This window comes from Tauraco erythrolophus, chromosome 23 (assembly GCF_009769465.1).
Source record: "Tauraco erythrolophus isolate bTauEry1 chromosome 23, bTauEry1.pri, whole genome shotgun sequence".
Taxonomy (NCBI): domain Eukaryota; kingdom Metazoa; phylum Chordata; class Aves; order Musophagiformes; family Musophagidae; genus Tauraco; species Tauraco erythrolophus.
The window spans coordinates 606,298-630,581 of NC_141487.1; the positions used below are offsets into that span (position 1 = coordinate 606,298).

The 24,284-nt window shown below is 54.9% G+C and overlaps 1 protein-coding gene across 1 annotated transcript in view; it reads right to left on the minus strand.

Annotated features, from left to right (window-relative positions):
- Positions 1 to 1,636: 1,636 nt before the first annotated feature.
- Positions 1,637 to 24,284, minus strand: part of EPHA8 (EPH receptor A8) — a 52,250-nt gene continuing 29,602 nt past the window's right edge. Inside the window, 22 exon segments of the mRNA XM_086625748.1 lie at positions 1,637 to 1,722; positions 1,725 to 1,750; positions 3,167 to 3,189; positions 3,191 to 3,307; positions 3,310 to 3,328; positions 3,703 to 3,850; positions 3,853 to 3,892; positions 5,668 to 5,817; positions 7,030 to 7,157; positions 7,160 to 7,238; positions 7,633 to 7,695; positions 8,291 to 8,487; positions 9,129 to 9,146; positions 9,149 to 9,253; positions 9,796 to 9,863; positions 10,538 to 10,634; positions 11,112 to 11,268; positions 11,453 to 11,577; positions 13,910 to 13,990; positions 13,993 to 14,061; positions 14,064 to 14,243; positions 15,227 to 15,382. Coding sequence (XP_086481874.1) covers positions 1,637 to 1,722; positions 1,725 to 1,750; positions 3,167 to 3,189; positions 3,191 to 3,307; positions 3,310 to 3,328; positions 3,703 to 3,850; positions 3,853 to 3,892; positions 5,668 to 5,817; positions 7,030 to 7,157; positions 7,160 to 7,238; positions 7,633 to 7,695; positions 8,291 to 8,487; positions 9,129 to 9,146; positions 9,149 to 9,253; positions 9,796 to 9,863; positions 10,538 to 10,634; positions 11,112 to 11,268; positions 11,453 to 11,577; positions 13,910 to 13,990; positions 13,993 to 14,061; positions 14,064 to 14,243; positions 15,227 to 15,382 — 2,132 coding nt within the window.

Sequence of the window (24,284 nt, forward strand, 5' to 3'; positions counted from 1 at the left end):
ACTGGCAGGAACAGACCTCAGGCCAGATCCTACCAGTACCCGCATTTGAGTGATGCTGGATTTACTGTGCCAGTGCTAAGGACAGGATTCTGTGGGCCAGGCTGGTCCCTGGCAGTCAGCGTGGCTCCCCTCCACCATTTCACCTTCTCCAGCAGCCCCCCTCCCCAGCCATGCTCCCAGCAGATTTTTTTTTTGCAGTGAGTTCAGCCCCACGACTGAGGGCTTCTGTGCTTTGAGACCATTTTGTGTACTTAACTTCATATTTCAGTAAAACAGTTCCCAAACCCATAGAAAATTGTATTTACACCCACGAGAAACCTTGCCAGTCCACAGCCTGCCCCCACCCCGTGCTGGCACGTCTGCGTCTCTGCAGCCAGCTTGGCCTCTTGGACCAGCTCCATGAGTCTTTGGAGGCCGCCGCTCCACACCAGGCAAGCTCACCAAGGAGATGCTCCTGTGGAGGAGAGAGGAGAGCTGCAGAGGAAAGGCCAACCTCTCAGTCACTGGGCTCACCAGCTGGGTTGTGCTGAAGATCCTCTTTGCCCAGAGCAAACCCAACCGTAGGACTGCGTGATCACAGCTGGAGATGTTGCTGAGGAGCCTTCCTCTGCAGATGACACGGCAGCATAGGCAGGTTGTTGTGGTATCAGCTCTTGGGTTTCTCTAGGGCAATATAAGAACAAAGTAGAGTTTGGCAGAAGTGTCTCTGTCCCTCCACCATGTAAGATGGGAGCAAACTCCTCCACCCCTCCTCTCTGCTCTGGTACAGCTTTGCAGGAGGCCAGGATGGTTGTTCTGCTGGGAAGAAACCTGAGGTTGTGGCCCTAGAAAGGTGTCTGGGCTGCCCTGGGCTGCCTGTGCTGGATCCAGAGAGGAGCAGTGCTGCTGGGTTAAATGAGGTGGAAAGCCTCCTGCAGCACCCTGGAACTTCTTGAAGCTCCAGATAGCAGACTGTGGCCACCTCTTCTCCATGCTGCTGGGGAAGTCTCCTCTGCACGCAGAGCCAGAGGTTCCTGGCACTGTCAGCTTGTAATCTGTCCACTGCCCTCCTGGGCTTAGTAGAGGTGGACCGATGAAGTCACCTGCAGGCTGTTGCAGTTCAGGAGGTCCAGGCTGGAGCACACTGGCACTGAGAGGTATTGGGAGCAGCGTTGTCTCTGCTGTGTGGCAGCCTGCAGAGCCCTCTTCAGTTCAGAGATCCAACAGACTCCCAGTTGTCACTCCCAAAGAAGCCGTGTGCCATGTCGAGCCATACTGCTCCCAGTCATTGCTGTTGCATCTGATACGCTTTCATCTGCAGGGGCAGCTGGGGCCACCCTGCTGTGTGAAGGGGTTGCCACCCGACCTGCATAGTTGTGTGGGGACCCCCAGTCCCACAGGGACACAGTAGAGATGGAGAGGGGCACGAGGTGTCCCTGGCCCGCTTGGAAGGCTGCTCCCCCCTTCAGGTGGGGGAAGGAGGCAGCGGACCATCGAGGTATCTAGAAAGCCACGTTTCCACTGACACTGAAATCAAAGAGATGCGTGCCGGGCTCCAGATCCTGGTCTGGTGCCCCATTTCCTGCTCACCACCCTGCTGCCCCTTTTCCAGGGTAAGTGTTAAGGAATGCCCGATGCGGGTCTGCAAAGCCGGTGATCAGAGATGCCTCCTGGGGCCATTTGTGTTCAGCAGCTGGGACCTCATGGCCTGGATGCTGCTCAAGATCTTCTTCTGGTGGCCCTCATGGTAATGCCCAAACTCCGAACGTCCCTGGAGAACAGGACACTGTCAGACACACCATGGGCTGCATCTGTGCCAGGCCCCAGAGAGATGTTACTCCTCCCTATGTGTGCACTGCATGGACCACCCCAGGATCCCACACCGGGCTCCTCTCTACTTGCCCATCAGCACAAGGCTGTGGATGTGCTGAGGGATGGAGAGGCTGCCATGTCCATCTGGCACATCCTCCTGACGGGCTGCTGTGGACAGCCCTGGGGGGCGTGAGGGGGATCGCTCCTGACAGGGCTGGTAGGTGACAAGATCGATGCCTGAAATTGATTCGCTTTTAGCGAGATGCCCTCAGAGTAACCCAGTCATAAAGACGGATGGATGATGAGCCTTCCCACTCAGAAGCTTTCCTGATGTTCATGAGAAACAAGATCAGTATCAGCTCAATCCCACAGCAAGGCCCCAGGTACAGCCCCGATCAATGCACATGACAGCCCTCTGCCTGCTGGTCTCTTCCATCTTCCCTTTCACTGCCTCCTGCTCTACCCGCTGCACCTCGACCAAGCGTGCACTGTCACATCCTTCCCGAGTCACGGGAACTACCATCTGGCAGCTCCAGTGTCTTTTGACAGGGAACAAGTCTCCTCAGAGGAAGGAGAGGTTGTTGCCAGCCCTGGCACTAATGCTAACACTAAGGATGGGGAATGTAAGGCCAGGGTAGGAGCAGGTACAGGTTGCCATCTTTTCTGGTATCACTTGGAGCATCAGCCACCTCAGAGATCTCCTAGACAGGAGGCAGAGCAAGCTCCCTACAGCAGAAGGCGGAGGATGGGTGGTGGGCCACAGCTTCCCCAGCTCTCCTTACTTAACCCAGCCTTGTCACTTGGCTATGACATTCCCCTCACGCCATCGCCCTTGATGCGTCCCTCCCTGCCTAGCTTCACTGAACAGGGAGCCAGTCAAGTGCACTGGGGTCTAAAGAAGCTCTGAGGTGCCCCCCAGCCTGGTTTGTTACCCAATGATCTCAGAGAAGCTAAGCAGTATGGAGCAGCCACACTTTGGTCCAGACATGCTTTTGTGAGGGTAAACAAAGGTGAGACTGCAGGAGACAGCAACTTCATATCTGACCCTGCTTTGATCTAGAGGTTTGATTACATGACCTCCTGAAGCACCTTAACAACTCAAGTTACCTATGAACCTATGGTGGCTTGGAGAGCCACCACAGAGCACCAGAGGTGACTGGTACTCAAACTCTCTCAGTACATCTCCCACACTTGTTCCTCAAGGTCAGCACAGCCTGGGACTTGTCCCAGGTCCTCAACAACCATTTCCACCTAGGGATGTGTCCTACTGGCATCAAGGGCCAACTAGATCTAGCAAGCCAAGGCAGGATGGCCGCTATCTGGGGCTAGTGGGACAGTGCAGGGCACCCCACCGGTGCTGTTTGTTCTCTGATACTCCTCGATGTTCATGCGCATCACACATGCCCAGAGAGGAGTACCCTGCCATGGCAAAGTTGTCCCCGTAGTGCCCCAGTCGGATGGAGTCCAGCCAGTCCTCCACTGTCAGACAGCTGGCCAGGTCGAGCAGACCTCTGTCGAAAGGGTGTTTGGGTTGAACCTGGGAGCAGGATGGAAGAGGGTTAGCCCAGGAGGTGTTGGTCCCAGGTCTGTCTCAAAGAGCCTGTCATGCTGCAGGGGAGGGAAGAACAGAAAGCCCTCGCAAGCTGGCAGAGGCAGGCACGCCACTACATGGGCACTGCTGCTGGTGCTTGGCCAGACCCTGGCGTGGGGATGCCACGGTGGGAGCGAGGCAGTGAAACACAGGATGCTGCCCACCACCCAGCACAACCTGTACCCGGGCCCCGTGCAGGTCCATAGCTGCAGGGAACCCACAGCTGCTAGAGCTGCATGGAAATATCCCTTATTTGCTGCAACCCGAATGTTCTGCCCAGCATCACCCTGCCCATGGTGGCGGCTCAGGAGAGCCCTTACCGGTTGACAGTGGCTGTGCACTTCAAGTTGTCAGGGTTGCGGATGAGCTTGTCCAGGATGCCGACGATCTGGGAGAAGCGTGGTCTCTCGCTGCGGTCCTTCTGCCAGCAGTCTAGCATGAGCTGGTGCAGGGCTGTGGGGCAGCCATGGGGGCAGGCAGGCGGTAGCCTTCCTCCACGGAGTTAATGACCTGGAAGGAAGCACATGCCGAAGTGGAGCTCCACTCCTACCCAACTCCGAGCACCCCAGACGGCAACACACGGGGAGATCCCTGGTGCACGAGCTGCTGGGGCCATCAGATGGGGGAAGCGGGGCAGATGTACACAGGATTCATGCTAAATGACAAGTGCATTGCCAGCAAGCTGTGTACCACAGAATCACAGAATGTCAGGGATTGGAAGGGACCTCAAAGGATCATCTAGTCCAATCTCCCTGCCGGAGCAGGACCACCTAGATCAGATCAAACAAGAACGCCTCCAGGAGGGTTTTGACATCTCCAGAGACGGAGACTCCACAACCTCTCTGCGCAGCCTGTTCCAGTGTTCTGGTACCCTTACTGGGAAGAAGTTCTTCCTCACGTTGTAAGCGGAACCTCCTATGTTCAGCTTATATCCATTTCCCCTTGTCCTGTCATTGGATGCCAGTGAGAAGAGCCTGGCTCCATCCTCATGACAGTCACCCTTTTCATATTTATAAACATTCATGAGGTCCCCCCTCAGTCTGCTCTTCTCCAAGCTAAAGAGACCCAGCTCCCTCAGCCTTTCCTCATACGGGAGATGCTCCACTCCCTTCATCATCATCGTGGCCCTGCACTGGACTCTCTCAAGCAGTTCCTTGTCCTTCTTGGACTGAGGGGCCCAGAACTGGAACCAATATTCCAGATACGGCCTCACCAGGGCAGAGTAGAGGGGGAGGAGAACCTCTCTCGACCTACTAACCACACCCCTTCTAATACACCCCAGGATGCTCTGTGGGGAGCTGGAAGCAGGCTGGATACACACACATACAGAAATCACTGCTACAACAGTGGATTTATTAAGTGGTCCAACAGGTCTAAAATATTGCAGCTTCCCTCCAGCAGACAAGCCACGAGAGCTGCACTGACCTTCGGTTACTCTACAACCAGGGCTTGCCACCGCTCAGCAAGGCTGGAGGAAAGCCTACTCAAAGGAACTGTGTGGAGGGGGTGGTGTAAGCCACTGCATCCATGCCCTGTTGTCACCAAAGCCACTTTCTAAAATAATAAAAACACTAGGAGAGAGGGAGACTGTCAGGACTCCAGAGCAAGGAGAAGGCAGATAGGCTTATAGTCCCCGTAGGTAAAAAAAACGGAGTACTGTGGTTCTGCAGAGTCAAAATGTTAATTTTATTGCCTCCTTTGGAAATTTTTCTTCCAGGCTGTAATCAGGAGCACAACTTACATTCTCCTACAGTTTTTATGCTACTCTTGGTGTAAGAGTGGCTCCCCCTAACTCTGACAAGCCCAAAGCCTACTTCTGGGTGGTGTGAGCCTGGGGCTCTCAGCAGCCTCACGTGGACACTGGAAGGGACGGACCCCAGCACCGGGTGCAGGAGGCACTGGCAGGATGATGCAGTGGGGCTGCGGTGATCCTAGGGAAGCCCTGACCCCTTCCAGGGAAAGGGAAAGGTGGCACAACACATGCTGAAGCTCTCCAGCCAGCAGAAAGGCTTGTACAGAGCAGCAGACAGGGATGGGGAGACCGGGCACAGCCACGTTGCTGCAAAGGGAAGGGCTGGGCAGTGCAATGACGGGTAACATGTCCCCAGTTGGGGGGGGGTGTCCCCCACGGAGGGGACAAGCACTCTGTGCGCAGCCCTGTGGGACGTGAGAAGAGGCAAGGGTTGCTCCTTGGGTCCCTCCTCCCCAGCCTCGCTGCTAGGCTGGCTTGGGTGAGGGCAGGAGGAGAGGCAGGCTTGCACCCGTGCTGCCCTGTGTCCACTCACGTCCCGGTTGGTCATGTTCCAGTACGGGCGCTCGCCATAGGCCAGGACCTCCCACATGACGATGCCGTAGCTCCACACATCGCTGGCCGAGGAGAACTTGCGGTACGCGATGGCCTCCGGAGCTGTCCAGCGAATGGGGATCTTCCCGCCCTGCGAAAGCGAGCAACAGTGGGGGCTCAGAGCACGCAGGGCTCGGGCACCCCTACCTCTCTGCATCTGGGACAGCGGATTAGAGAAGCGATGCACTGGAATGGCATCTTTTGGAAAGGACTGAGGAGGCAATTTGCACAAGATAACCCTGAAGGTGTACTTGAAGGATGACGTCAGGGATTTCCAGTAGAGCATGGAGAAGGTTGTGCTGTTTTACAAGGTCTCCTTCATGCACAGTTCTGGCCCTCAGCGCTCAAGAGAGCGGAACTCAAAGTGATGTGGTGGAGTCGAGGTCTAGCAGAGCACAGAGCATGGAGACAACCCTGGGCGCAAGCAGAGAGCCTGACTTGTTTAGTGTGGTGGACAAGGAGAGTGATGACATGTGTTCCCTGTCCATTACTGCTTTGGCAGGCAAGCACTGAAGAGGAGGACTTGTTGGATTAAAGGGCCATGCCGACAAAAATCAGCCAATAATGAGCTAAGAATACATTTAAGCTGGAAATGTGGTTGCCAGCCACCTGAAGAGGAAAGGTGTAGGGAACATCAGGTGGGTTTCCCAGAGCAGCTGGGTCAGGCGTGATGTACCTGGGAACACCTTTCAGGTATCCATGTCTAGGGAGAGTTGCCTAAACCCAACTGAGTCCTGCCTGCTCTGGGGCATGCCTTGATGAGGACCGAAGATGAAAGATGTGGTCATTTGGGTGAGTTCCTTTGGGGAAGGCATCTCCTGAACAGGTCCAGAAACACAGGACACTACCTTATCACAAGTTTCTGAACAAAAAAAATCCTCAGTTCAGTATTATACCATAACACCCACCTACTGACCGATGGCTTTAGGGACAACTGAAGGAGTGGATGTTTACACAGTTTAGGGAGGGACTCCAACAGGGAGCATCCATGTGCAATGGCTGTGTATGCCCACAGGAGCTGTTGGCTGGGCAGGGTTTAATCAGCTCCCTGTTCTCCTACCTCACTCCTCTTTGTTCGCTGCACACTTCAGTTCTGGGATGCCCTGTATGCAGGAAAATGCATTAAGGCTCAGAAGCTATTTGGGTTCATGCTCTTGGTCCAGATATCAGTGTTGGGGTGACTATCTCCATTCCTGCCTAGCCTAGCTTGACTTGAGAATGTCTAACTTCTCCATCTCTCAGTGGCCTGGGGCAATCACCATCAGTAAGGATCGGCAAGAATGCAACACTGGGAGCCACGCACCGTGGTGGTGTAGGCAGCATCGGGGTCATCCTCCAGGATGCGGGAGAGGCCGAAGTCAGACACTTTGCAGACCAGGTTGCTGTTCACCAGGATGTTGCGGGCAGCCAGGTCCCGATGCACATAGCCAGGTCAGACAGGTACCTCATGCCCGCTCCAATGCCACGCAACATGCCCACCAGCTGAATGATGGTGAACTGCCCATCATGTTTCTGGAAAGGAAACAACTGAGAGTTCATTCAGTATTTTCACCAGCAGCCTACTGATGCTGTTCTGTTAAAAAAAACCCCGTAGTACTCTCATCTTTGGCTTAGTATCTCCTCTGACCCCAGTGCTTCTCTCTCTTCCCCCCAGCACCACCTCCTGCACTCCCAGCACTCTGACACGCCGCTCAGGAAGGTTGCCCCCGCTTTGCCAGTGCCATTCTGCAGAGCCAGCCGTGATGCCCTAGAGCTGGGTGTCTACTGGAGAGGCGAGAACCCAGAGCACACCGCGCGTGCATAGGGGTCGCAGTGGCTGGGAGGATGAGGAGCAGAAACAGCCTCTTCTGCAGTGGCTCGGTCCAGGGGGAATGTGCAATGAATAGAATACATGAGAGCTCCTTACCCTGAGGAAGGTGTCTAGCGAGCCGTTCTCCATGTATTCAGTAACAATCATTACCAATTTTGCCTGCAGAAGACAAGGGAGGTCAAGTTAGTAGAGAAGTCACCTTTCTCTGGGAAGCCCAGTGCCAAGCTTTTACTGGGAGACACACGAATCCAGGCCCAATGGATCTCCTGCAGCCCTGCAAAGTAGTCTCACCCCTGCACTGTGCAGGACAGGCACAGTGGGGATGTGGCAATAACCCCAACACTTACCTCTCCCTCCAGGTGCTATGGATGTGACTAGGTCAGCTTTGCTATCCAGCTGAAATTTGCATGCTATTAGCATAATGCTTTGCATCGGAATGTGCCTCTTTGAAGGAAGACTTCAAATTATGATTCAATACAGGCAGCCTTTAAAATAAACGCTAATGGGAAGGACATCTCCCAATTCAATAACCCCGACCTGGGGCGCACTGCAGAGCAAGATGGGGAACTGGCACATGGAAAGTTTATCCATGTGGGCAAAGGGGTGGGATGGAGGGGACTCCAGGAAATGAACATCTGACAGTTGAGCAACCAGGGCAGGCAAAGGATGGAGCGCATCCAAAGTGATCCCTGACCCCATCTCCCTTATCGTCCGCTGATCCCAGCTCTGCCCCACCAGTGGATCCCATCCCCGCCTGCCACATACTCCTGGTCACCACTCCCTCCAGATGGATGACATTGGGGTGGTCGAACTGTGCCATGATGCTGGCTTCACTCAGGAAGTCCCGTCTCTGCTTCTCCGTGTAGCCTGCTTTCAGTGCCTTGATGGCCACAGGAATCTCCCTCTTCCCTGGCAGCTTCAGGCGGCCGTAGCACACCTCTCCGGACTCCCCTGCAAGGCAAAGAAAGGTGAGGGCATGAGAAGCTCCTCCTCTTCTTGCACCAGCCAGCAGCACCGTGGATCACCCAGTCCACCAGCACACTTGCAGCGTGCTCCAGCCCCTCAGGACTCCTGGGCTCTGTGCATCGCTGCCTCCGAGTACAGAAAGGATTGCCCATCTTCGGCTCCCTTGCCAACTCTGGAACTGGGCAGAAATATCAGAAACCACCTCTGTCTGATGCATTGTACTGAAAGTGATGAGCCAAGAGTAATGATTACAGTGACACTTGCTTTACGCTTTTAATCAACAGATTTTGAAGTCTCTTAGGGCAGCAGGGATGTCTCTTGGCCAGGCTTCCTAATGCTGTTCTGGGGAAAGCCCTTGGAATGCTACTGGTGAAATTTCAGCTCGGTCTATGCCCTGTGCTTGCCTGCAAGCCCCTGCTCCTATGCAAAAATCCCTTTTGTTCTGAAAATTTACCGTTCTGGCTTACTTTGAGGTTTGAAAGCAGGGTGACCACGTTGGAGCACCCACGTGGGACAGGCTGAGCCATCTGCTGTGTCAGCCCGAGCCGTTGGTGCCACGCTGGCTGAGCAGCAACCCTCCACACCAGGCTGCCTCCCAAGAGTTTATTTCATGCCCGAGGACTCACCGGATCCAATGACCTTCCGATCTTGATGCGGGAGGCCTCGATTTCACGGGTGAACTCATGCACGGCTTGGCAGGGGTCCTCATACGTGTGGGGGTCCACATAGAACTTGGACTCAGGGAACTTCACTGCCAGGTTTCAAAGGGGAGAGAGAAAATAAGCTCTTTCAGGCAGCTCTGCCAAGAAGTAGAGGCACCAGCAGCCGGGCAGAGGATGGGCAGGGATAAGACTTCTTGGGTTGACATGCTGAGGAACCACAGAGGTTTGCAACCCCAAGGAAACCCAAGGGCACTCTTCGGCACAGCAGTGACCTCAGAGCAGTCTAGGAACTGGCTGTCTGGGTATCCTCCATGGGATTGTCCCCGTCCATCACCCCCTCACCCCTACTCCCCACCTATGACGATTTTCCACTCTTCTGGCCTGCTGCTGTCTAGGATGAATGTGCTGCAGTCCCATCTCACACTGTGCAGCTCTTCAACCCCATTACCAAGATTCCCCTGGGACAGAGCTGCTGCTCAGCTCTCCTAGACACATCCCCAGAAGCAGTTAGTGGTCAAAACCCTTCCCATTGGCAACCACAGCAGTGCCAAGGGTTAATGGTCCAAGTCCCTGCCCATCAACAGGGCTGAGGTCCTTCACACCCCAGGGGCAGAAGCAGGGAGGGTCCTACCTTGCCCGTTCTGATAATGCATCTTCTCTTCATCAGAGTCCTGGAAAGCCTTGCTGTACCCGCAGTGCCTGACCATGAGGGACACAAGGGTCAGAAGAAGGGCTCCTGTCCCTCATGCCCACAGGCAGCCAAAAGCCGGAGCGGAAGGCAGTGTCTGCCAGGGCTGCAGGCAGCCCAGGAGAAGCTGGAGCTGACACTTGGCCCTCCACCAGCTGCATCCCTGCATCTTGCTGGACTGACTCTTTGGCCTGGAGCAGGTACTTTCCAGGTACTCTCCAAGGCTTGCAGTGCTAAAAGCTGCAGCCCTTTCGTCTCCTGTGGGCAGTGGCATGTGTGTTCCACATGCCTGGCTTGGCCATGATGAGATACAGCAGCACATAGTCCCTCTTGGACCTTTCTGATGGACAAGAGCTCTTTCCACTCCTGACCTACTCCCCAGCCCATCCCGTCAGCCCTCGTACGGGTAGTGGTATTGGTACCGGTATTGGCACAGCTATCACTATGGCTATCTCTGTCGCTATTGCTACTTGGCTTGCTAGCATGAGGGGAGGGTCTGGATACTGGCTCTGAGTTGAGGAATTTGAAGCAGGGTGACTTCCAAATGAAGTCTCTTGGTTGCTCATTAATTCCTCACCTTTAGCTGCTCTGGACAAAACTGAGAGGAGAAAAGTTGCGCCCAAGTTCTCCCATGCTCCCTGCCCTGCTGGTGACAAGCCACACTGATCTCCAGTGAAACTCTTACCTCTTCTTGCAGATTAGGACCACCAGCAACGCGACAAGGCCAGTGATGAGTGTCAGGCAGATCCAGACAAGCGTCATCGTGTCGTACCGGAGAGAGACTGGAGGAAGCAGAGTAAGAAGGAGGTGAGCTGGAGTGAGGAGCGCTCTGTTGTGCTCAGAAACTCGCCTGCCCCACTGGGGTCATGTTCTTCAAAGATAAAGCACCATTTCCCATCCAGCCCCAGCTTTGGGGATCTCCCAGTGTACAGGGACCATTTACACATGGGGAAACCAAGCATAGAGCTGGGAATGCCATAGTGATACAGCAAACCAGCGCAGAGAGGAGTCTGGAGCCTCAGGCCCTCACGAGGTCTTCCCTGCCCTAACTGCTGTTTCATTCCTCCCTATTTTTTCTAAAGTGTAAGCAAATCTCAGGAGGGCTACCTCAAGCAACCCCTGCAGGCTGCAACCCCATGACTTGTGCCTCCAGCCTTCCTCCCCACATGGCAGAGGAGCAACGGCCACAGACAAGGGCATTGCCATCCCTCACGCTCCCTCCCCCACACTTCCCACATCCCACAACGGCACATACTCACCTGGCTTCCCTGTTTCCACCTCCACGGTCTGACTGAACCTCCCACAGCCAGCAGAAGTGCGAGCCCGAACCTGGAAAATGTAGCGGGTTGCAGGCTTGAGCCCAGAGATGGTGGCAGTGGTGCCCTTGGATTTCAGAGTCGAATAGCTCTGCATTTCCTGTCCTGGGGAAAAAACCAACACCAAAAACTCTGCTGCATCAGCACAGCCTCCACTTCCAAAATGGTCCTTTGTGCAAGGCTGGCTGATAGCAGCCATTGCACCAGCAGAATTTAAACTGAGTCGTGCCCCTGTATAAACCCACCGTGCTGGGACTGGTTTGCAGCAGCAAGCTCAGCGTTACCTTCTCGTAGTACTTGATCTCGTACTCCAGGATGATGCCGTTGGGCTGGTCTGGCTCTTGCCACAGCAAGGTGACGCTGTTCTGGCCTGTGCTCTCCTGGCGTACCACCACCACCTGGGACGGGGCTGGGGATGCAGACGGCAGGGTGTTAGGTGCCTGCTGGTGGGGGTCCTGCGTGGGTGAGGGCAGCAGGACACAGCAGCAGGGAAGGGTGGAACTGGAGCCCCATGCAGGACCTCTGGTTTAAACCATGATTCAGTTTTAATTAAAGCCATGTGGAGATGAGTGTTGTGAAGGGGCTTGCTAAAGGCTTTCGTTCGCTTCAGTTGCCTCAATCTCTTTCCCATGGAGTGAGCAGGGCTCTGAGGAGATCAAAGAGGAGGGCACTGTCCCAGCACAGGCAGGAGGGGACACTGGTGCTTCGCTGTGATCTGGAGCCAGAAAGGAGAAGTGACTGTGGGCTGGAGGTCGTGGAGACCCTTAGCAGGACCCTGACCTCTCCTGCCCCTCATGGGGAAGGGGGAGAGGGGCAGGGGAAGAGGGAAAGGGGAGATGATAAATGCCCAGAGGGTGATCAGGGGCTGAGCATCAGTCTAAAGGTGCCCTGGGGATGTTCTCCTGCTCTGAGATTCTGGTCACCTGCCTGGGTCTGTGTTGAGAGCCTGCAAATTGGTCCTTGTACCTGCTGTGTCTGAACTGGAGCTGCCACAGCCAGAGGAGCCAACTCACCGGCCTCTTTTCCCTCTGGGAAAAATCCCCTGGAAGGACCCCAGAGAGCGTGGTAGGGTGCTGCGATGGCCAGGCACAGCCACTGGACCCTACTCATGGGAAGGGGTCAGGCACCCCTTATGACCCTAACTGCCAAATGAAAAAATGGGATGTGGTGGTTCTGGGGAAGATGGAGCGGCTGTCTGCCATGGCTCAGCTCAGGGTGTCGCTGGAGGAGCACAGAGACCAAAAGAGGCCACAGAGGCTGCATCAGCAGTGGGGCATCCAGGGACTGAAAGGCAGCACTTATAGCCCAGTTCATCTTCGAGCTGGCTCTTCTGAGAAGCAGAAATCACCATTAGGACACAGGACCTCAGGGAGTTGGGACAGGGTGGGATGGTGGCAATCAGCTAAACCCCACAGGCACGTGCAACGCCATCTCTGCAAACAGCCCCAGGACATGTCTGCTGCACCTGCTCCTGCCCTGCTCAGCCCCCCCACAGCACCGGGTGGACAAGAGTGACCAGCACCCAGCACGGGCAAGCCACCCGACACAGTGCAGCAGGGGTCCCTCAGCCCCTCCTGGTGGGCCCGGGTGCTCTGTGGTGTGCAGCAGCTGGAGCACCGTGCAGGCACAGCAGCTAAACTTCAGTCACTACCAAATTCCCAACCCTGCTGGTTTCGCAGCACCTGCTCAGTATCCACTTTGCAGCAGACAGGTTGAAATGGGAATATTCATCCCTTCCCAAGAGCATCCCACTATGAGGCATCACGCTGGCGCTACTCATCAGCACTTGGAGGGATCGTGCGGGAGTGAGCTGGCAGGACTGAGCCATTCCCATGTGGGCTCTGCGGAGGGGTGGGGAAGTGCTACGGGCAGGCACTAGTAACAAGAGGCCTTGTTCTTGTGCCAGCCATGAGCTAACCCAGAAAGGCTTCCCAGGTTTCTCCTGCTGGCACCATAACCATGAGAGCAGAAGGGGCTCAGCATCATGGGAAGTTCCTGCGGGCTCGTTTCCAACTGGGAGGATTAACAAGAAGGGTCAGTCCCTGCCTTGTCCCCTCTGCCTACAGCGTGCTCCATGGAAAGGGGCTTAGCTGGGCTCTGCTCTGGGGAGATGCCCAGGTGACCCTGCAGCAAGGTCCTGGCCCACCTGTGCTAGAGCGTTGCTCAGAAGTGTTTCCTGGGGAAAGAGCATTTCACAGCAAGGGGTTCGCAAAGATGAGACGTGCATGAGAGAGTCTTGTCCCAGCAAACGTTGCTGTCACCTGCCAGAGGCTGGCATTGGTGTGAGCTAAGAGCAGAGCATGAACTGCTGCTTGGCCCTTTGGGAAGGGACAGAAGGCTGGAGGAACAGCCTGAAGATTCATGCTCCACTTAGTGTTCCTGTCAACAAACAAGTGTTCTCTGTGCCCTCTGTCTCCTGCAGAAAAGGAGCTTCCACCAACGGCTGCAGGCTGAAGTGGAGGGAAATGAGGACAAAAAAGGATACCATGAACCAGAGAAGGGTAAGTGTTGCCTTAGAGAGCAGCTTGTTGCCAGCCCACCCTGGATCCCTGAACCCACCTCCAGCAGCAGAGAGGACAGGAGTCACATCTCCTGGGGGTCCCATGCCCATCACCAAACCAAGCCCTTGGCTGCCACTGCAGGTTCTTCCTCTGGCAGATACTGGCTGGAGCAACGTCAGAGCAACATCAGCATCACCCACACGCACAAAGCATAGCGAAGGGTGTGTCTGCTCCTCCTACCTGCCTGGTTTGTCGTGATGTTGGCAACTGCAGCTCTCCGGGACTCCAGGCTGAGGTCAGACACGCCGTTGACAGCCTCCACCAAAAGGAGTAGTTTGTGTGGGCCAGGAGGTTGGTCACCGTCAGCGCTCCCTGCACCAGGCTCATCTGCTGGGCACGAAGCGGATGCCACTGCCGCACGCCTCGCACTGGCCAGCGTCCCCCGCGCAGCGCCTGCAGACCACGTTGTACACGATGTCGGCGCGGCCCCCCTTGTCCAGGGGCGGCCCCCACTCCAGGGTCACCGAGGTGCCGTTTACACTGGAGATGAGGTTCACGGGAGCAGAGGGGGGCCCTGGAAAAGAGCAGAGGTTCAGGCAGAGCCGAGGCTGCTGAAGCACGTTGGGACTGGCAGAGCACGGGGCCAAGGGGGAGGTGTGCGTGGGCAGCAGGTTCCGGCAGGTGCAAGGGATGCTACAGACGGAAGACGGAGGGGAAACATGCCAAACAGAGGACAGCAAAGACGCAGACAGGTCTCAGGGTGAAACACCATGGAGGTAAGGTGCTCTGGATGAGGACACCAACTGCCAGGCAGGCAAGAGCTGATGTTTGTTCTGGGGAAGCCAGAAGCAACGGAGATGCATGAAGATTTTGGGGGGAAGAGCCAAGGTGTCAATGAGCTGGAGGGTGGAGAGCAAGACCCGCTCATCTAAAAGGAAGGGTAAACTCACATTTCCTGGGGAGATTAACAACCTTGGGTGGATATCCCCTATGGAAACACAAGTCAGATGTTGCTGACCTGTCTTTCACCCTGGGTTCATCTAGCAGCCCCACACCTTTCTGCCCTCCTGGGCCAATTACAGGGAGGAGGAGGACTCCTGGGGTGCTCTTGTCCCTTTTTAACAGCACCAGACTCCTCAAAGGAGCCTATGGCAGAGAGCTGAGTGGAAACCATACAACAAGCTTCGCTTGTGCTGACGTGTGGCCTCCCAGGGGTCCGATCATCCCATGCATTTCTGCAAAGGAAAGCAGCCAGTGAGTGGCTGGGATGCTGGCTGGTACGTGAGAAGGTGAGCTTGCCGGCAGAGCTATGGTCTCACCCTGCTCCTTTGCAGGCGAGAGCCCTGGGAGGGGAGCAGGGTCCAGCCAGGGATGTTTGGAAAGCAGCTGAATGAAACAGAGGGCAGCGAGGGAGTGCAGCTAAGGGAGATCCAAGGTTGGAAGGCTGCTGCAATGCCTTGGGCAGCATGCACAGAGACAAGGCTGCATGACGGGCTTGGCCCTGGAGCATCTACTGTGTCTGAGGAGGTGGTGCCTGGGCAGTCGGGGGGTACTCACGAGTGCAGGCAGCTGAGGGGGGGTCCTGCACCGCCCTGTAGAAGCTGCTGTCGCAGCGGCACACGCGGGCCGCCCGGCTCTCCGAGTGGCTGTGCAAGGGGCACTTTGCACACAGCTGGTCCCCGGGGGCTGACTTGTAAAATCCCAGCTGGCAGGCTGCGGAGGAGGGAAGGGGCAGAGGTCAGAGGGATGCACCTGGATGAGGAGCACCCCATGGTTTGGCAAATCCCACCAGTGCAAAGCCAGACCCCACTCTCACCCCCATCCCAGTGCATGAGAAACCAGCCCTTCTCCCCAGCGCCTGGGTGAGTGCCCCTCCATCTGTCCAGCTGGAAACCAGGCTCTGTGAAATCCTCTTTTGTCTCTCCCCTCAGCCGGTACTTACGGCCATCCTGGTACCCGCTCCCCACTGCTTCACCAGCAGACTTGGGTGCCTCTGCTTTTGGTGAGCTGCCCGCAAGCTCGAGGTGCTCTCCTTGCACCCACGCCTGCTGCCCAGAGCTCTCCCCACTGCGGCCACCCCTCTGGGCCACCGCCTGACCCCAGGGCAGGGAGCGCTGTGAAGATCCAACCAGGCAGCACTGCAAATCGCCGTGTAAACCGTCCTAAGAACCATCATTTATGGGCAAATTGACGGCACATTCCTCACTTCACAGTGGTTGCCACACTACTCGTGCTGGGCGTGACCAGCTGCCCAAGAGCATCCATGTGAGTGGTTTCAGGAATTAAAAGCTCCACACCTGGGAGGTGGTTCACCTTCCTCTGCAAGTCCCTGGTGTGCTGCTATACTAAGTGTTGCTATACTGTACAAGTTTCCTTGCACAAAACGAGGGAAAATGCCCTCTCTTGTTTCACGTTGCAGCAAACCAGCAGTGCCCACACCCTGCCTGCTCCCTGTGGAAGGACCAAATAAGCCAGCCTGAGCTTTTTTTGCCAACACGACCTGCCCTCAGGTGCTCTGCCTCCTCCTGGTGCTGGGGGCAGTGCGACAGGAGCACGCGCTCATCCAGTGCTAGGACGGGCATCAGTCTGCTCCGTCCTACCCCCATCTCTCCCAGCAGCCCCTCGGGTGAATCATTTGTCAGACGAACAAACAGCTCGTATCTCATTAGGAAAATCGATTAGCTCAAGAGTGACATGTGGCATGTCAGGTATCTGACCGGGGGTGGAAGGATCTGTCCTCTCTTGCAGATTTTGATTCCAAACAAGGAAAACCAGACTCTGTCTGGGTCCCCATACTCATCAAGTACTTCTAGGACCAGTTTCAGTGATTCAAGCATTAATCCTGGCTCTGACTCATTTCTGGTTTTCCCAGCTGAGGTAATAATACCTTCATTTTCCTGTCTTTACCCCCAACGGCCAGCTCTGCATACAGCCTCAATTTTCACCTCCAAGCATGTAGAAGGGTTTTGTTTGCGATCCAGCCTCCCTCATGGTCTGGGTCCCTCCGTGCTGTTTGTTCTGCTTCTGGGTGTTGATTTGTTTTCTTATTAATAGCACACCTTTCCTTGCCATGGATCTCCCTGGATTGATTGCAATCCAACATATTTGTGTATCACACACTGCACAGTACTACAACGACCTCTTCATAACTGAGCTGCTTTCAGCAATGGCAGCCGCAGGCAGCACACCAGCCACACGCATCCCTGGTGTCTTGCTGGTCCCTCTTCACGGACACTGTCACCAGCTTCTGTGGCAGTTTTGCACTGAACGCAGCTTTAAAGACAGGGGAGCAATACCACCAGCAGGATGTACACATGCTGCACATGCCAGAGATGTTGGTATTGCAGGTCGTTATCGCAGCTTGGGATAGCAGGCTGAAAAAAAACAGAGACCAGAAGCTCAAGAGTTTGTTCCTACATTTCTGCTCCTCTGCTCCCCAAAGGGCATCGGAGCAAGGAGCAGAAATGCCCAAACTTGTGGATGCAATGGAAGGCAGATGTGACTTGCAAGAAAATTGCAGCAGCTCGGGGCTGGCTTTGAGCCCCAGATCTCCCGACACCTCTCACCTCCTCAAAGGCATCGGAAGAGGAGAGAAAACAGGGGAGGCAGAGCTGGGGGAAGGACGTTTGCTATCCTCAGCCAGCCACACTGAGGACAGCCCGCGACATTTGCCAAGCTCTGGTGCTGACTGGTCCTCGTGATGCCACACACCAAGAAAGCCAGGGACTCTCTGCCTTCAGCCTGATGCTTCAACACCATCCAGTCTGCAACCACTTGGTTTTGGTTGTAAGACTGAGATCTGAGTGCTGTTACACCCTCTTCTCAGGTGGGGACAAATATGGGAGGTAGCCAGCTGGGGAAAAAAAACCCACCCAAATCTCTAAGAAAGAAAAGCTCCCAGTTTTTCTGTGTGGGAAAGGATGAAGACATGGCATAAGCACAGCTTACCAAATGGGAACCGAGCAACGAGACAGCCCCACAGCCTGTGCCGGGCAGCATGCACGTCGGATTTGCTGCCTTCAACTTGTGTGAATCCACCTTGGACCTGCAAACCATCATCATCTCTACCCATGCAGAAACCAGGGACTCTTGACTCAAGAGGCACTGGAGTGGTTCCTCCCACCAATATTTAATTAAAGGCAGAGAAATCAGTGCTACATTGGGTATGGAGAGAGAGGCCAACAGGAAAGATGGGAACACGAAGATGTGTGTTCAGATTTCCACCAAGCAATTGTAATCACTTAGCATTTAATGTTGTAAAAAAAACCTTGTTAATTACCCGTAGCAATGATTCGCAATTATTTTAGATGCACTCAGGGGAAAATTATCCTAAATGACAAATTACGGGTGAATTTGTGCGCCAAGGCAGAGCTGTTGGGAGTCACCTCCCAGCACCTGGACCACACAAGCACATGAGGAGGCTGGGGCAGGCACTGCCCTGGATGGGGTCGTGCACCTCCCTGTGCTTGCTTTAGATGGAAGCAGGACACAGGCACGGGAGACAAGGCACCAGCTTGGAACCTGCACGAGATATGAAATCCCCACAGTGCAGGACAACAGGCATATCCTGCTCTGGATCGAGGTCTCTCATGCCAGGCCAGTGACAGGTGGAAGAGCAGGACCTCCTGGGTTGGCTCTGGTAAGAGCAAACCAGCAGAGAAGTGGTCAGAGAGAAAAGTTCAATCAAAAGCAACAGATCTGAAATCTACAGGGCTCCACAGCCACGGTTGTAGCACACATTGAATTCACCAAAACCTGAAGCCACCCACCAGTAGGTGCAGAACCTTTTTCCTGCTGTCTTCACTGCAACCAGTCACTGCCACTTGCCAGAAGCGCCCTCCCAGGAGCCCTGCAGAAGGTGGGAATTTCTTTTTTTAAATTATTTTATGCAACCGATATCCTTGCTCTGTGTCTGAGGATCTCAGGTCCTGCCTCTTTGTGGACCACCAGAAGTCCTGCTACTGGTGTCCTCCTCCTGTCCCCGGTGCCATTCCCCTGCTAAACCCAGCCAAGGCTGCCAGTCCTTGCGGTTCCATCTCGCGGTGTGGTTTTGCAGCGCACGTGGGACAGCAGCAGACCTTCGCCCACAGCCCAGCTCAGGACTCACACATCTACACTGGGCTTTCAGCTCAGACACCTGGCTGGTCCCATTGTCACCAGAAGAGCCCACAAAAACCAACACTAAACCTGTGCTTGGTAGAGGACATCTCCAGCCCTCTGCCACATAGGTGGGTCCCCATTTATCACCCCAACCTCTTGGAATCAATACCATGGCGCTTCCACTGATCCCCCCTCTGCACAGCACATCTTGCCTGCTTTCCCCAGCCCACCAGTCCCGCTCTCTCATGGATCACCCGCCCAAGAGGGCCCGGAGCAGCAGGCTTGTCTCAGAAGCAGCAAGCGTGGGGAGGACTCTGCCAGCCATCTGTAGTCCGGTCCATTTGTTTCCCTCCCTCTCCGTCCTCTGGGGACAGGACAACATCTGCTAATAAGCTGGCAGAGCTCGGGAGATGATAGATGAACCTGTCGAGGATACGCTAGCTGGGAACAAGCCACTCTTCTCAGTCTGAAGTTGCCATCTGGGACTAGTGCTCTGCAGGTTGCCTCGGTGGGACCACCAAGGGCTTCTTCAGTGGGGCTGCAAATGCAAACACCAACCCTGTATCGCTCCCTCTCAGCTCCGTCCTCAGCCCAGGAGATTTGGGCAGGGCGATGGCATGGCTGGGAGGGTGCCACCAGTTGCCCCCTTCTATGATCCTGCAACAAAGCTGGGCACCACCAAGCACCAGAGGAGCAGCCACGTACCTCGTTTTAGTGGTGCTGGGAAAAGATAGAGGTGGAAGTAAGGGTGTCATAGCCACTGTGACAGACAGAGACAAGCACTGGTCCCAGAGCCCTCCAGGCTGAGGGAGAAGCTAACATGCAAAGTCTTAGCTCCTTTCAATCCAGTTTCAGCATGATGCCTCCAATCTCAGCTCTGACATGACACAGAGGCTGAAACAGAAGCACATTATTCACAGCCATGTCTTAAGAAGAGGCATCCGCCTCATTTCCCCAAACCTTGTGTTTTTGCAAGGCTGTGCTCCCCTTTCCCTGCAATCCCAGGTCAGCCCAGGCTCTGTCCTCAGGTTGGTCAGTGGTCTGGAGGGGGTTTTGGGGGCTCACTGGGCTCAGGCAAACTCTTGGTCCTCAGATCATGCTTTGCCCAACAGCCCTGCTGATGCTCTGCGCATCCTTTGCATGCTGCTTGCCCCTTGCATTGTCTCACGCTCCTGATCCCTGCCTTACCTCTAGCCCCTGAGCACCTCCTTACAGCCCTTCATCCAACCCAGTTCCTACCTTGCAGCATTTTTGCACAGCTCACAACCCTTCCCACTCCCAATACCACCTTACAACCCATCACAACTCTCTACACACCTGATCTTGTCTCATACCACCCCAGACTCCACCTCAGATCACCTCCCAGCTACTTGGCCCTTCTTCCCAAAATTCAACCCATCTCACACTCCTGCACACCCCCAAAAGTTGCAGTGAGGGGAACCAGGAGAATTTTCACCCACAAAGAGTTTGCAAAGCTAGCACAGCCCTATGCATCACACTGCAGCCAAACGGCACGTGCAGCAAAGGGCACCCTGCACAGCTCCTTGTTCGACATCCAGATGTCATGGTCACCAGGACAAGTTGCATAAGCAGGGCCCTGCTCTTCCAGGTAGAGTAATTCCACTTGTAGTGCTGAGCAAACTGGAACCATGGTGGTCCAGGCTGGCTGCATCCCAAACTGGACACCTGCATGGCACTGCCGTAGAAAAATCAGCAGGTCTTGTCTCTTGCCTTGAATTGGTACTGTTGAAAGCACCACTGACTCTGCACTGCTTTTCTTCCCTACTGGGAGTGCTGCTGGGTGCAGACATCCTTCTGTGGGAGGGAAGTCGGGGTGATGCTGTGCAGCCATATGCAGGTGAGACAGCCTGGCACGCTGCTGTGGTTCAGCCCAGCCGGCACCTGAGCACCACACAGCAGCTCCCTCACTCCTCCCCGTCCTCCCCATCCCCCATCGATGGGGTGGAGAGGAAAAAAATGTAAAAAAAGTCTCAAGGGTCAAGATAAGAAGAGGGAGGGATCACTCACCAACCATGGCCTTGGGTGAAACAGGCTCTGCTTGGGGACAAATCAATTTAATTCCTTCAGAGGGGATAACGAGAAACAAAGCCAGATCTTAAAAACACCTTCCCCCCACCCCTCTCTTCATCCTGGCTCTACCTCCTGGAATGGGGAGGGTTGCAGGTCAGTTCATCACATGCTGTTTCTGCCGCTCCTTCCTTAATGGAAAGGACTCCTCGCACTCTTCCCCTGCCTCCAACATGGGGCCCCTTCCCACAGGAGAGAGCTCTCCATGAGCTTCTCCAATGTGAGTCCTTCCCGCAGGATGCAATCCTTACCAATCAGATTGCTCCAGTGTGGGCTTCTTCCCCACAGAGTCACAGCTTCTTAATGGTTTTAAAATAGAGGGAGGTAGATTCAGGGTGGATATTAGGAAAAAATTTTTTACCATGAGAGTTGTAGAACACTGGAACAGGTTGCCCAAAGAGGTGGTGGATGCTCCATCCCTGGAGACGTTCAAGGCCAGGTTGGATGAGGCCCTGAGCAACCTGATCTAGTTGGAGATATCCCTGTTCCTTGCAGGGGGGTTGGACTAGATGACCTTTGAAGGTCCCTTCCAGCCCTAACCATTCTATGATTCTATGATTCTTAGGGCGCAGCCACCCGCTCTGGTGTGGAGCCCCTTCCCACAGGAGGCAGTCCTCAATGAACTCCTTCAGGCTCAGACATCTCTGCTCCAGTGTGGGTTCCTCCATGAGCTGCGGGTGGGTCTCTGCTCCACTCTTAACTTCCATGGGTGGCAGGGGGCCACTGCTGTCTCCCCACGGGCTGCAGGGGAATCTCAGCGCCGCACACCTCCTCCCGTTCCATTGCCACCGTCCGTGGTGTCTGTGTGGCTGTTTCTCTCAGTTTTCTCTCTCCACTGCAGCTGTGCTGGGCCTGACCGGCCCGATGGACCTCAGCAGTCCCAGCAGGATGAACTCTGCCCAGCGGGTGCCCCGGCAGCGGGGTGCTTCAGAGCTCTCCAAGACGTGCCACTGCAGCCATCTCCAGTCAAGCAGTGGTAGCCCAGGGCAGGCAGTTGCCCTCCTGAGAGGCTCTGGAGGGGGTCAGCACCCATCTCTTCACTGTAGGTCCAGCCCAGTTCAGGTTCTTTTGTCTCCCATGAATATGGCATTCACAGAGGCGCTGATTAGCTCAGCCCTGGCCAGAGACCAGTATGATCCAGGAAGCTTCTTGCATCTCCTTACAGGGGCCATCTCTGCAGCCCCTGCCCTGCTACCAAAACCCCAACACACAAACCCAGCACACACGTTCTCAGAGTGAAGGTTCTTTTATAAAGCTTATCTGGGGAAATGCTACAGCTTGCAGGAGTTGGATGGAAACAGGTGGCCTAATGCTAGAATTAGAAAAAAAGCTGTTTCCAAAACTCAGTCTTGTCAGAGGATTTTAGACAGAACTATCCAAGGCTTCTGAAAAAAAAAACCCACAGTTTTCACTAGACCAAAAACAAACCCAGAAAATGCTGTGTTCAGGAAGAACTGGGACCGAATGGGAGTCACCCCAGCAGATGACAGCACTGGAGGTAACCCTGCACCCCTGCTGCAAGAATTCAGCGAACAAAGATTCATAAATTAAGAAAAGATATACAAACCACCAAGAACTTAATCCCAGCCCCTGCAGGAGCCAGTACGCAGCTTTGGAGGACATGTGAGCCCTCTCATCACATGCATATGGCTATGAATATATCTAGGGGCTGAGATATAAGATAAGGATGCCCAGCACTCCAGCAGACGCAAGTGAAGAGCATCACAGGGGCCAACACAGCCCTCGCCCCCACACAGCTGAACACCACCAGCTTTTGGATCCCCTTCTCCTTCACAGGAAAGTGTAGGAAAGTGTTAGCAGCAGCATCTTGTTTTTAGGAAGGGGAAGAAGTCATCACACAAAAAGCAGTGACATGGGTGGGATCTGGATCTCACCCCAAGTACAGAACAAATTTTTGGCACAGTCCTACTGCTCTGTGGGAACAAGGAGCACCTTCCCCATGTCAGATGATCACACCAAGCCTGCTGGTAGTGAATTTAAGGTCCCCAGCCTCCCATCGCATTGCACCATCTCCAGTGTAAGCACCGTTGCAAAATGCCAGGTCTTTCCTGCAGACTTTTTCTAAACTCTCCAGCAGCAGCTTCCCAGGCAGCTGCACACTGGTAATCCAAAGCAACGACCTGTGTTTGTGACCTGAACCTGGGCAAATTCTGTAGAAAAGAAGAGCTCAAAAAAAAAAAAACAAATGTGATAGTTTGATGTGTGGGGGGGTGTTCTGGTGGCAGGGGAGGGGATTTGCTCCCTGTGCCACCAGATCTGAGTCCCATCCCCCCCGGGTGGTTGAGCCAAACCGGCGCCTCTGCGAATTGCCCTATTTAAGTTGGGACAAAGGGGCGGGAAAGGACTTTTGCTCGGGAGCGAGGAGAGAGCAGGAGGGCGCTGCCCTCGCTCCCGGCTCCCGGCCGGGCGGCTGCCCGGGCCCGGGCCGGTGCCATGTGCTCAAGATGGCGCCGGGGGAGCCGCATGGGGGACTCGGGAAGCGCCTCGCTCCCGGGGTGCCCGCCGGGCCGAGCTCCTCTAGAGGAGATTAAGATCTAAGAGAAAACAACCACAACGACCGGGTCAGTCAGGATGGAGCAGGAGGAGGGGTGCTGGAGCTGAGGTTTCCCTTGCAAATCGGTGTGAAGATGGCAGGCGGCCCCCCTGCAGCCAGGGTGCACTCGGCGGAGCAGAGACCCACTCGTGGCCCGTGGAGAAACCCACGTCGGAAAAGAGATGCCTGAGCCCAGGAGAGGTCGTGGAGCAGGGGATGCGCGACCAGGTACTGTTGATAATGGGGCATGGAATGCACGACGAGGTCGTGGAGGCATCTGGAATCCGTGGGACGACCCACGCCGACACGAGTGCAGCAGCTCCCTAAGAGGCCGAGACTGGTAAAGCCCAAACTGGTGCGATCCATGGGGAAGGATTGCAATCCTGCGGGCAGGACTCACGTTGGAAAAGTTTGGGGACTTTTTTCTTCATGAGTAGGGGATCCACCGAAGCAAGGGAAAAATGGTGTAAAGACTCCTCCTCCTTTAAGAAAGGAGCAGCAGTAACAACATGGATGAACTGACCTGTACTCCCCCATTCCCTGTCCCCCTGTGCCGCTGGGGGGCAGGTTGAGCCAGGAACGAAAGGAAACGGGGTGGGGAGGTGTTGTTTTAAGATCTGGCCTTGTTTTCTTTTTTTTCTCCTCTCAAGTAACCGGTTTCGTTCCCTTGTGTCTCTTGTTTAGTAACTGTTAATAAATTGTTATTGTTTTTTTTTAAGAAGAAAGCCTGAGTCATGTTTTGCCCGGGACCATGGTTGGTGGGTGCTCCCTCTCGGTTCTTGTCTCAACCCTCAGTCCAAAAACCTCGACACCAAACTACAAACATTCCAAAACCAGTGAAGGTCTTTGAATGCTGCCAGATCCATCTATCAC